Genomic DNA, 13,510 nt, shown 5'->3' on the forward strand with positions numbered 1-13,510 from the left:
TATCCATTGTAAATTCTGACACCAATAGGTTATCAAGTAGCTAATAACAGCCAATATAATCAACTTGCTGATAATTTGACTATTTGTAATCCCCCCCCCCAACCGATGCCACCGAATAGCAAGAGAGTTAATGCTAGCTACCAGCTACTAGCAGCTGTCCTGCAAAGTTTGGAAGAGAAAGCTGAAAGGAAGTTTGTCTTAGCTCTGCTGTGGAAACAGTAAAAGCAACGCAAAAAGTGACATTACACTAAAAGCAGAACAGGCCATCTGTTTAGGACTGATTATAAAGACCTCATTATATTAGTAACAGAACCTAAATGGAATTTATTAATTATTTTGATTTTTTTTTTTTACTTTATACATTTATTTTTTCATGACAACAGTGAAATTCATTATATTCAAGAAAGTCCTGAAAGGTGAATGGGCCAACTAGCAAGAGTTCTATACATCTGGAGGAGCAATTGTTGGTCAAAAGTGTTGGTGCTAATGGCCACCTGCAAAATAACCGATCTCATTAAGATGAGTGAGCATCAACCTTTACTCTCTATACCACATCATCTGAATATAAATTAGAGATGGACCAATCCAATATTACATATCGGTCCGATACTGACCTAAATTACTGGATCGGATATCGGAGAGAAATAAAAAATGTAATCCGATCCATTAAATATCACAAAAGCACCTCACAAAAAAATTTTTGGAGAAAGCTATCCCAGAGAAGTAAAGCAAGTGTGTAAGTTCATCTCTGAATGTTCGTAAAGCATTCCCACGTTAAGCTTAACAACCGATATATGGAGCGACTGCCTCTCTCTCCCTCCCTCTCCTGCTGCTACTTCAAATTGAAACTGATCAACGATCAGCTGATCGGCTTTTCTGTCGCGACCCCCGTCTCTCTTGTTTGTTTTTCACCCACTTTGCAGCAGAAAGAGGAAACCAGGCTGAACAACAGCAGCACGTTTAAGCTTGATAAGCTGTTGTTAGAATTTATTTAAGATTACTTTCTACACCAGGATCTAGCAAAGTTTTGCCCGGGGGCCAGGTAGGGCATTAACAGGGAAAGGGGGGCACAAAAACACACTTTTCTTTCTAATTCTCATGTCTAGCTTTTAATAAATAATTACCTGAATCTTACAACCAAAGTTTTCATCTGATGTAAAATGTATAGAAATCCATTATTGTATATAGTAACTATTAAGTCAAATTTATAACCTAGAAAGCTACTGTACTTTTTCCTTTGCAATTCTGTTGAAGAAAGATGTTGAATCTATTTAATTACTGTAGAAAAATTATAGACTTCTGTGCATTTTTTTTTAAACACATGCTTTAAATTCAAGTTGATTACGTCAATTAAGCATTATGGGGGGGGGGGGGGGGTCCCTATTTTTTTTTTTTTTTTTTTTTTTTGCTGGCAACCCTGTTAGTTAGGTTGTTTAATATTTCCACTAAGTACTCTTTAAAATGCCACAATAGGGAGGATGGTGTAGGTTTACGTTAAATTGATTAAACAATGTTTGACTGAAACTGTTTAACAGATTAGAATGTTAATGGAAAAAATGTCTTTTTTGCATCACGTTTATAAGATCGCAAGCAACCTAAAAGGGAGACGTGGGTGGTCAAACTTAACAGATATAGGTCAGAGACCAGCCAATTTGACGAGGAACGCATCAGACAACTGAAATGGGTGCATAGTATAAACTATTTTCCTCGAGTTAACAGATGTGTTTGTTTGGCTAATAGCCTTTCATTGAAGAATAATCTGAAGACATAGACGTGAATGTAGTGGATATGGACAGCTGCGAAGCAACACCTGCATGACGTCACAGGGAAGTTAGACTAAATCTTTTAATCACAAAGCAGACAATGAACTTCTTTTTTTTTTCTAAACATTTCTGTGTGTTGATCAGGCTTGCCCGCCGCTAAACAAAACTCCTGCTTAAATCTGCTTAAATCAACAACTATCCGATGTCATAAATGCTTGTTTTTTTGGAAAAGGAAAAAAAGAAGTGGTAATGTCCTTGAGCTACAGCGACGTGATGTGAATAAACTCAGTGGGAACTGTTCGAGGATTTACAAGTTCCTACAAGACACCTTTAAATGAGGCCTCTGACAGCTTGGCACAAAGACAGTGTGATTGATGGGTCTGCTTACCTGCAGAAAGGTAGCTTTGAGGAAGTCGCCGTGACACATGAGCAGTGAATGGAGTAAACAGCTGGAACTTTTGACCCTGTACCCGCTTTTGATCAACACTACGCCGCTCTGTAACTCTGCCATTATGTCACACTAATTGTTCCCTTGTTTGAGTAAAACACATTATTGCACTCAGGTTGGAGGCAGGCTGTACTGCCAACACTGGTCACACTTGAAGTCTCTTTGTAAACAGAGGACAAAGTTGATTCATAAAAATAATCTTTGCAATTATGCAAACAGAAAAGTATTACACTTGAAGGAATGACCTCCAGAAAGGTAGAAAAAAGTGCCTTTGCCTGGTCACGATGTGCACATATCATGTTTTGCAGCAGAGCTTGCTTTCGGATTGGTTGAAGGTCCTGTTTACACTTGCATGATGCCCTCTGTTCGAAACCTGCTTCTTTCTCCTCTGTGCTGTTAGTAAATCATAAAGATTAAGATAGTTTTTCTTTTTTACCCGCTTTTTCTGGAAGAGAGGTAAAATGTTAACCTGAAATGTTTATATGAAAAAAAATGCACTAATCTTGCTAATCTTAAGGATTTGGATTTCAGCAAACTCATAATATCTTCTACTTAATGCTTAGAGTGTGGGTTTTACAGGGATAATTTGTGGAGATATTGTGCTTCGAGACGGCTGAAAAGACATGAAGAGGCTTTTGAAAATGGATGTGAGGATTAGAAATCTTAACTAGAAGGGGGACGCCGCTCACTCCCTAAGGGGCTGGAATTTCTTCACTCCACTGTTCCCAGCTAACCCCCACACCCTCTGCTCTTACAAATAACAGAGCGGCAGGAAAGGCTCTTTAATTATAGGAGGTGTGTGCGTGATGTGATGTCTTTTAAAGCATAATAACCCCAACTGTAATTAGGAGCATTTGATGCGGCCGATGGCTGTCACTCAAAACCTGTGAACACATTTGCTAGAGGGCAGTCTGACACCTCCCAACTGTTTCTTTAGCCAATCAGGAGGGCAGTGGTAGCGACCTGAAAAGTTTATACATCATGAAAGAGGGCTCCTGGTGTCTTCTAAATAAGATCCAACTAAAGTAATTCATGCGCTACTGGCACAAGCAACAAGCACACCACTAATTAAACACTCAGAGCACGCTGGATGTTCAGTTGGCCTACTTTAAGCTGTTTTTTAAAAAATCTGCTCCAAGGCAGTACGATAATCACTGGGAGGATGGTAACAGAGATGGGGAGGAGTCATGCACCTCTGATCCAAGGCTCACTGCACACCTAAAAAGAGCGCGGCTAGGATGTGAATAGAGTTGCACCCAGTGTTGTGATGTCTCTTTGGCACTTGACATACTCCACTTCCTCCATAAATAAATCAGGGGGTCAATCCAGGTTAAGTGGCTGGATAAAGCATGCTAAAATATCCTCTTTCTGATTTGGTGCTCACAGTTTATACAAGTTTGAGAGTTTGCGTGTTCAGATTGTCTCTGTTGTGTCCAACAAAAACTTAAGTGCTTTAATATTAAGGTCCCGGATTAATCGTCCTTATTTAACTGCTGATAATGTTTTGATAAGATGAGATTTTAGCTGGTTGTCCATTCACAATAGACACACCTGTTGTTTATGTTATCTATGGCTGGCATGAGTTCAAGACATCTTGGCAGGGGGTGGAGGTGGATGACTGGGCATGCGGTGTTTGATTGGTCTGCTGTTATCTGCAGCACCTGAGGCATTTCTACATACTGTCACATATATAATTTAGTGCAAAAAAACAGCAAGCGGGTTTAACTGGTAAAGTAGGTGGGCCAAAAGTCTCCTAAAAGCAGATAATGATCAACAAATACGGCTGTTAACGTGTAAACTAACCCGAAACTAATTTACCACTCACCACCTGTTAAGATATTTATCTGCAGTTTATTTTTCTGTTTGCTTCTTTGTGATTAGAACTACTTTCAGTAAGAAATGACAACAGCCTGATGATTGTATGGATATAGATAATTAGCATAAAACTGATTATAATATAATTACATTTATTGCTCTTCAACCATGAAGTGAGGCAGATATTTTCAAACCTTTTATTCAACTGTTATAATCTACAGGCTCATGGGGTGTAACTGAGTGAAGTGTGCTGGACAAACGGTGGAACAATGTCACAGATTCTTTGTGTCCATATAAAAACTTATTCATACTCTATACTTTATGAAGATATAAAAGCCCACTCTTGCTTCAGGTCAGGGAGATTTGTGGGCATTCACTTATGCACAACATTTTAGTCAGATTGAAATCTGGACTTTGACTGGACTGTTTTTTCAGTCACTCTGTTGCAGATTTGCTACTTTGCTTGGGATCATTGTCCGGTGGCATGGCTAATATTTAACATTCTAACTGAGGAGTTATGTCTGAGATTCTTTGAGCACTGCAGAGCCTGACCTTGTGGTGAATTTTCTGGGATGTCCACTCCTGGGAATATTGATATTCGTCTTGAAGGTTATTCACTTGTTATTCAATCCTTCTCATTGTATGAATGATGAACTCCAAATTGTTTGGAAACAACTATATAACCCTTCCCAGACTGAACAAACAGCTGATATCTGTCCTCCTCAGCAACTAACACACCTGGAGCCTCCAGACCTGCAAACTGATAAAACATCAGCGTTCAGCATATTTACAGTTGCTGATGCTCAGATAATCAAGTACATGTGATTAGCAGCAGATAACTCCTCTGGATACCTATATGATTTCACACACTGGTTCTATAGTTTGCCTTAGTTTTTGTTAAATGACACATTAATGACATTAATGGCTAAAGACCAGATGATTTTTTTATGTATTGATACATAAAACATTAGAACTGAAAGAAGATGTACTCAGAACATCACTGTTCTGAGGTTTTGGAGATCTTATTCAATTTCGTTCTGCTGAATTCCTTTAGTTTTTATTGCCATCTTAATTCCTGTTATTCTAGTGATGTTGAGTTTTGAATTCTTATGTTTTTGTCGAGTTTTCCAAATTTTTTGGCTCCTCTTTTAATGTCATTTTATTATTTAGCATAATTCTAATGCTCCAGGTGTTGTCCCGTTTGCCCTTCCTCTGTCTCATCTATGTGTTAAGAGCTCATTATAGTCACCACAATGGTTGTGTTACAGGCAAACAGTGCAAATCACTACAGGTAAGTCACAGTTTCCACATCTGGTTCTAAACCCTAATCAGTCCCATCTTCCCCTTCATCTTTATCAAAGTGTCTGTTTTGTTTTGTTGTATTAAATTGGAACTCTTGATTTTTTTGCGTGTGCTTTCTGTTTCATTTTGGACTTTTGCTTTAGCCAGATCACAGGTTCCCTTTTTGCTCAGTGACTGACTTCACGTCACTTTAATCTAACTAGCTGTTTGGCTCCCAGGAAACCACAGAAAACCATATACTTTTCCCTTCACAGAACATGAAATAAAAGTGAGATTAGAATTCTTCTTAAGTGCCTTTTCATTCCCACATCTTAAAACAGACCACAAGTGTGCATTATCTTTTGTTTAACTTTAATTGCAGCACATGCTTTTCTTACACCACAGATTCGCTTCTGTGATAATGTTAAGATTTGTTAAGGGTGTAACAATTATGAAACCAAGCCAGAAACTGCAATAGAGAAGTCTGTAACTGACTTATGGAGACAAACTAAGTGTTACTCACTTAATCCCTATTCTATAATTCACAAAGAAAGAACAGTGAAGGATACAATAGTCTTACTTTACAAATATGTCATTATTATTGAGCCACTGCACTTCCTGCATCAGCGTATCAGCATTAGTACTGTGATATTGGCAGATTGGCCACATGCAGTGTGTGTTCCTTAACAGCACATGAGGTGCACATAAAATATGTGCACCTCATGTGCTGTAGATGTATCTATTTATTCGATCTAGCGGCTTCTTCATCACTTAAAATTCAAAACTGCTGCAGCTAGTGAGGCTGGTGTAATGGGATGGAATTGTAAGTAAAAGGTAGCATTTGTTTAGGTTGGGCATAATTTTGTGTGTGAATCCTGTTAATCTGATATTTTCAGTTTAAGTCTATATGTGTCTATGTGTATGTGAGCAAAAGAGCGCTTTGGAGGAAGTCAAATGACTTCTATGGCTTGCTGAGAGACAATTCAGGAAAGCATATTACTGTCATAGAATCTGTTAATGGAAAAGATTCTGATGTTGTTGTACATTTGCTCAGACATTTTTAAGAAATCTCTAACCAGATAATAAAAAGGGAAAACTGAATTTCTCAGCTTTTAAAGTACTCACCCTCCTTCACTCTCTGCTTCCTCTGAGCTCCGGCCTGTAGCTCTGGCCTCAGCGACAGTGGCCGCAGTTCTTTTCCTTCGTGTTGGCGTAGTCCTGTGCAGAAAGCCAGTTCGCCGTGCCTCTTCACGTCCCCTGAACTCCTCTCTGACCTGGTCTTGCAGCGATGGCAGAGCGTTCTTCAACGCCTTCATTTCATCCTTCAGCTCTGACACACACTGAATCAGGGCTTCAAGGCGATCCAGCACTTCGGCCTGACCGCTGGGCAGACCAGGACCATCCACCAGCGTGAGACCATACCCTTGCTCATTAGTGCGGTGAAATTGGAATCCCGGGCACGAGCCTCTTCGCCGAGACCTAAAACTTTGGTAACACACCACAGCCAAGCTGACACCAGCCACTCCAGCCAACGCTCCCAAAACCAGTACCTTGCTGTCTGTCTGGGCCATCCTGCAAACCTGAAGATACGCAAAGAAAAAGACAACCTGAGGGTCACTGACTGCAGAAACTTTGCTGTGAAAGGAAGATTGTAGTTAATGAATTGCTAATTCTTTTGAGGCTGCGGCCATCCCTTTTGCTTTCACACCTTTTCTTACCACACTTCTCCCTTCTAGTCAGCTTTGCATGAGTACATTTTGATACAACACTATTGCCAACAAGCAGCCATTTCAGCATTGACCTTCTGTGGCTCACCCTCCCCATGAAGGGTGTCTATAATTGTCATAAGCGCAGCTCTCATGCCAGAATTCTTCTACATGACTGTGGTTTTGTGAACTGAACTAAACTCAGAGATATATTGTATTTATACTGTTTGAACAGCCATTTCCTCAAAATGAGTTTAATATGTTATGATAAGTTTGCTACATTTTTTTAGCTTTTAAAGTGCTTGAAACACTATAGCTTCAATATAATGGGTTTAAAATATATTTGATTTTCACATCCTTAAAAAAAATGATGGAAAATATTGAAAATTTTCCATGATATAATTTTTTTCCACCATGCTAACAGAGAAAAACAAAAGCCCTTTCACTCACATGTGTCTCATGACTTGCATGAATGATCAGTGTCTGAAAGGAGCATTGTCAACACTGATTTCAATATGTACTTAGTTCTTGCAGAAAGATTTGCCTGCACAGGGTCTACTTAAAGTGAAGCAAGGACACAACAGCGAGAGTTTAACTATATGGAAAACAACATTCTCGAGTTTGGATAATAGGCTATACTTTGCTTTCTTTAAGACAAATGATCATGGCATTTAAATTCACATTACACTTCCGTCCAACTTTAGCATTTGAACCCCTTTCTGATTAACGAAGCACCAGATATGAAACACATAAAACGAGACTCTGCCAGCACTGAAAATTTCTAACATTAGTCAGCAACAAAGTGTTTAAACAAAGACACATGCTAGTAGTGGCTAGCCTCAGATAATTGGATCAACACATAATCTTCAAGGGAGCGTGTCAGCCAGCAGTCAAACAGCAGCTATTGCAGCCCGAGCACATTAAGAAATTTAAAAGCTTTCACGGTTTTCCTTAGCAGTAGCCTATGAGATACCACAGCTTCACTAGAAGCACAGAAGATATCTGTGTTAATTAGCTTACAATATCATGAAGTTATGCTGCTAGCTCTTAGTCGCCAGTTACCAAACGATGTGCCAACGTTAAAAACAGAGCGACACGCTAACGTCACACAGGTACAAAAACATAAATTGATCGCTTTCAGTAACAGAGAATCATCTCGAGGTCTTACATGAATAAAATGTACGTAAAAGTAATGAAAAGTGACATTAATATACACCTTACTGTAAGGTAGGGAAGGAGGCACTTGTCGGCTTAACAGCTATCTGGTGCGACAGCAAAAACATTCCGTGCTGGCTCAGGCGCCGAAAGGAAGAGTTCCGGTTATGTGCCAAAAACAAAAATTGATTGCTGATGGTTCTGTGTGCTTATGTTTAATATATTTGGTTAAACTGGTAAATAGAATGCTGTCGACGAGTTTATGAATGGGCTATATATATATGAAAAAAAGAAAATAATAATAATAAAGAAAGCCTGTATTGCAAAGACTTTTGTCACTGCGCTATTGTGCCTTATCTGTGTTCTACATTATATTTTATTGAGCCCTTTTTTGGCCACTTCAGATATTTAATGCATAGCTATTATAATATATCTGTTGTAATTTCTGCCACCGCTGCAGTTTCTGCTGTCACAAGATTTCTCTTGAAAATCACATTTTAAATTTCAATGAGCCATTTCTAAAATTATTAATTAATTTATTCATCTATCCCTTTTCTTAACCTCTTATTCTGAGGGGACAGAAGGTTCTCATGGCATAGCTGTCATAGGGTGATAAGCAAGATACTCCCTGCACAGGTCACTAATGCATCACAGGGCCACTAATGACATGTTTAGTAGAAAGAAAACTCCAAATTTACATTAGGTCTGCTTCCCTGTCTGTATTTAAGCCATTCATAAAAACAATCCTTTCTACCCTCTACCCTCAGTGCACAAGAAACTTTATTTTGTTAGTTACTGATTTATTTTGAGTATGTTCATTTGGGAGAAGCAACAGTGTAAGAGCCACTGCTTCTATTTCACCAGGCAGAATGTGGGTGGATCATTTCAGTTACTCCCACTGATGCAGCTAAAACCCTGTTGGCTGTCAAATATCTTATTGCTTATCTGTGCTACACTGTGCTTACATGCATAGAGCACGATGTGGCTTTGATGGAAGAGACTTCTCAGGCTCCAGCTCTAATGTTAACAATTCTAATACTGCTTACTGTGTAGTGTGCAAAAGCATTGATCTAGCCCTGTCCTATTTTTATTTTTCTTCCCAAGAGACAGACTATATTGTTTTGAAGGCTCTCCAGATTGTCTAAAGGGCTTTCAAAGTTTTCACATAATGAAACACTATCAACCATGGATTGGCTGAGTACAGAACAAAAGGCAGCAAACATGTAAAGAAGAGCTTTGACATCTTTCAAGAATCCTGGAAAACTATTTCTGAAGAATAAGAAATGAAATAGGGTTGACTAAAGATTTTTGCACATTACTGTATATTCAGCTGAACGTGTGCTCACATATGCTCTACGTGGCAGTACAGGCCTACACTCTAACAGAACAAAAACAAATCACGGAACATGCCTTTTCCTATCTTCCAACTATCTCTGTGAAACATGTCCTTCATGTTGATAAAGTGAGCTTTGATATGAAATGGATAATGCACAAACAACATCCTTATATGCCATTCAGATCCTTTTCCTTCTTGTTGCACTCCAATGTTTGCACTGCAGTCACCTTTTTTAAACTTTACTTGTTGCATCTGTCAATTTATTTTTCAGTTTCTAAACATTCCTCGCTTCAATTTTTTCTCAACTTGGCTTCAACATGCGAGTTAATAATCAGGCAAAGAGTGATCAAGGTCCACTACAATAGCAAATGTGCCAGAACTGCATTTAGAAAACACAGATAATAACTGCTTCAAAATGTTGTGTTCTTTACAATTACAATCTCTAACGAAAGTGCAAAGGCTTTGTCATCTAATTCGTTTTTAAAAATCCTTTTATGTAAAACTAGTAGCAATTATTCTGAAATAATAAGCACAAACAATGACTCACCGCTGTGTATGCTTCACTCACACAAGTGTCTCTCTGCAGTGAGCCTGAGCAGAATGTCCTCCAGGATTTAAAAAAACTGCTAAGCACACGTATTATCACTGCATAAACCTTGGACCTGCACTCTGCAGTCATGGAACTGTCTTTACATGGTCTGATTAAACAGAGAAGCACTAAAGCCTAAAAAAAAAGATCTTCAAGGATATCAAGCTTTATCTGATAGAGTTTCCCTAGTTATCTAGTTATCAACATATATCATGTCCAATACAAATCTCCAAAAAGGTGACCTTGAATTATGGCAAAGGCCAAAAATCATTGAGTTTTGTATTTTTTTTAATCATCCTTTTCTGTTTATTTACATTAGTATTAGCTGATCTTCTTCTTCCTTCATGCTTTTTTTAATCTGCACATAAAGACAAGTTCATGATTAATGGTTTGAGAAACATTTCATTCAGGGGAGGGAAAAGAAAACAACCAACAAATGTCCTTGATGACCTTACGAGTGGGTGAATTACATAAATGACTTCTTTCTAAGTTGACTGTGTTTATTTGATTTGGAAGATGAACATGAGATCTCTAAATGGATGTTTCCTTTAGCCTATAGAGAGGGAGGTAAGCACACTTTCTTGAAAACAGGGGTAATGAGGAGTTCCCTTGCATAATATGCCGTGGGAATCGCTACGTGCAGTTTCTTCCTTGCTCTCTGAAAGCTGTATTGTTCCTTAGCCCACAGCCTGCATCCAGTTACCACAGGGAACAAAAAGCCCACCTGAAACCCAGAGGCATGGTGGTGCAAAAAGGAGAAGAAAAAAAAAACAAAGCTTGGCCAGCAGCTCTGGGTTGGCCTCACAGATGAAGATATGGCGATAAGAGAGGCGCACCCAGCCATGGCCTTGCTCCCGTCGGGTCAAGGCTTGGAGATGAGCAGATATTGTCAACGATTTTGTTTTATCCACTCAGCACGCATCTGCCAAAACTTTCATATCGCAGAATTGCCTTTGTGCACACACAGAAGCTCATCACAGCTGTCAAACAATATGTGGGAGAAATAAGGCATCGCTATCAGAACTGCACACACAAACCACAGTGTGAAGCCTCATTGTTCCCTGTCGGTCTTGTAGTAGGAGTGTGCATGTGCATGACATGCCTACCTCAGTGGGAGGAAAAACTTCTGTATCAGTTGCGTGCCGTGTTAACAGATAGTTTAAAGACTCATTCAGCCATGAAGATGTGGCTACTGTTGTGTAACAGAATGCACAACATCACGTTCGTGAGGAGCTGGGGAAGTCTAACTCACAGCACTACCTGATGACTATCTCAGCTGCAAGCACTCAGTGTTCTTATCCTCAGGTCTGCCAAGAGTCTCAGCTGTAGTGAATTAATGTGTACGTCCCCCAAGGTTAGAAAACCAACAAAAATCAACACAAACCTGTGAGTTGCATCCCAGTTAAACTGAAATTCTTCCTGCTGAAAGTCATGGTCCTGCTTGTGCGGGGGCTTATGCTATGGTGTCTGGCAGGTTAACTGGGTTAACCAAAATTAGTTTTTCAGGCTTCATCTGTGGATGAAACATGAATATTTTTCCAAGACATGATCCCAGTTTAAAAGTATTCCCGTCAGTCTGCAATAGCGGCTTCCAACTGCGGTATTACTCAGCAGCATGAATAGCATTCCTGCATGTTTGCATGGCGAGCTGTCTTCCCTTTTCCCATTGCCAAATGAATCAATGTCCGTTTCCTACATAATTTTGGCTTGAGCTGTAAAAGTATGCACAAGTAATAACTATTTTTCTAACTGAATGCAGTCAAAGTATAGACGATAACAGAGATTAAGTGAACATTAAGTGGCCTTGAACTTCTGTCTCCTCATCATTTTCAAATTAATCATCTCTTCTTGCATTAATTTTTTTATGCTCTCTTTTTTCTGTATGGCAGGTTAACCATAACCCCAGCATTTTATGTTGATGTTGTATGGACATTTACATAAAATCCCAAGTCTGTTTTTTCTTTTGTTGTTTGATTGGATCCCTCATAAGCTGATAAAATATGTAAAACTGCCACACAAGACAGGACAAGCACAAAACCTTGTAATAAAGCAAATGTAAAAAGAAAATAAAAATGATAATAATAACAAAAAGATACCAAAAATAAGTAACTAGAAGTAATTTTTTTGTGTTAGTGATAAGTGACCTGCTCTTTTTAACTTAAAGCCTTGGAGGAGATTAAAGGACTGCAGCAGAGTTTAGTCTCAAGAGTCAACAGAAACACAATGTTTTAAAAATGTTAATTCATTGTATATTCAATTATCTTCAGACAAAATTAGTATTTCAGCTGTTTCCTGTTGTTTTCTTTCCTAAAAATATTTCTTGGTAGAAACATAGGTTCAACAGGAAACATCATTTTCTCCCTTGTCTAATCAAACTCCCGTTCCCTTCTCTGACGGTCACTGCACCATGGTGTGGCAAACAGAAATAAATGCACTCTATGTTCTGAAACAAAAATGATTATAATTGCCATACCCAAAACTGTAAACATATTCTACCGAAACCAGAATATATATTTGCATCCTTTTCCAGGTTCAGAAGTGAGATCCACCCAGGTCAAGTTTGGTAATGGCGACCCTGTTGGAGGATTAGCCTGTTAAAGCTTAAAATCTGAAATAATTGCCAGAAAATTTATTGAGCCATCTGACAAAATTATTTAAAATTAAAATTTACATACATGACTTTTAATTTGTAATTTATTTGTGATATCTGGCGGCTTGTTTTTTAATTGCTTAAAATGCAATTTATTCAGGTTTTCAGGGGGGGAAATCACACTGCTGATGTAGAAGTCTCAACAACTGAAAAAACCCTGTATTTATCAAATATGACACACTAGGCATTAAGGGGTTAGGGCACTGTCTTCACTTACCTGACTTGTTGGTGCTGTGCATGTCTTATATTAAGCGAAGTCACTTTCGATAGCACTCACCACACCATAATGTGTCAGATTGTTGCTTAAAGACTATACAAATCATCAATATGACATCAAAACTGCGTTTTAAAGGTAAACGTGTTACAGTTGTTTTATTAACTACACCAGTTTTCTAATTCATGCACAGTTTTGCAGCGTTTCATATTGGTTATAAAGTGAATTAGCTTGCGTTGCACAGATTTCCATCCTGACCATTTATTTGGTCCAATTCTAATCTGGCTTCTAATCTGATCATTTCAAAATTCAGCCAACAGCAGCTTTAAGGGGGATTTTGGGGTTAACAAGTTATGAATTCTAGGAAAACCTAAGACAGGCCGATTGCATCGAGAGACCTCTCTGTGACTTTTGATTGCGTAGTTTAATGATTTCTTCCTTCCTTGTATCCTCCCCTGCAGTGACAATCAGTCATGCAATCGGACACTGAGCATTCCTCCAGAAGGAGATACACATCACTCACAAATTTGTGGGCCAGATTTCTCTTGAGATT

The 13,510-nt window shown here is 38.7% G+C and overlaps 1 protein-coding gene across 3 annotated transcripts in view; it reads right to left on the reverse strand.

Annotated features, from left to right (window-relative positions):
• Positions 1 to 10,095, reverse strand: part of rmdn2 (regulator of microtubule dynamics 2) — a 37,644-nt gene extending 27,549 nt beyond the window's left edge. The window contains exons 1-2 of one of the 3 annotated variants that reach the window (XM_005735088.1): positions 10,052 to 10,095; positions 6,433 to 6,887 (exon numbers count right to left, since the gene is read on the reverse strand). In XM_005735088.1, the coding sequence (XP_005735145.1) occupies positions 6,433 to 6,878 (446 nt within the window). In that variant the 5' untranslated portion in view covers positions 6,879 to 6,887; positions 10,052 to 10,095. Of the gene's footprint in view, positions 1 to 6,432; positions 6,888 to 8,229; positions 8,327 to 10,051 lie in introns of those variants that run through there. The other 2 variants (XM_005735086.1, XM_005735087.1) reach the window with 2 other exon arrangements.
• Positions 10,096 to 13,510: the final 3,415 nt, after the last annotated feature.

The sequence above is a fragment of the Pundamilia nyererei genome, unplaced genomic scaffold, assembly GCF_000239375.1.
Source record: "Pundamilia nyererei isolate P.nyererei 1_Seehausen unplaced genomic scaffold, PunNye1.0 scaffold00062, whole genome shotgun sequence".
NCBI classification, from domain to species: domain Eukaryota; kingdom Metazoa; phylum Chordata; class Actinopteri; order Cichliformes; family Cichlidae; genus Pundamilia; species Pundamilia nyererei.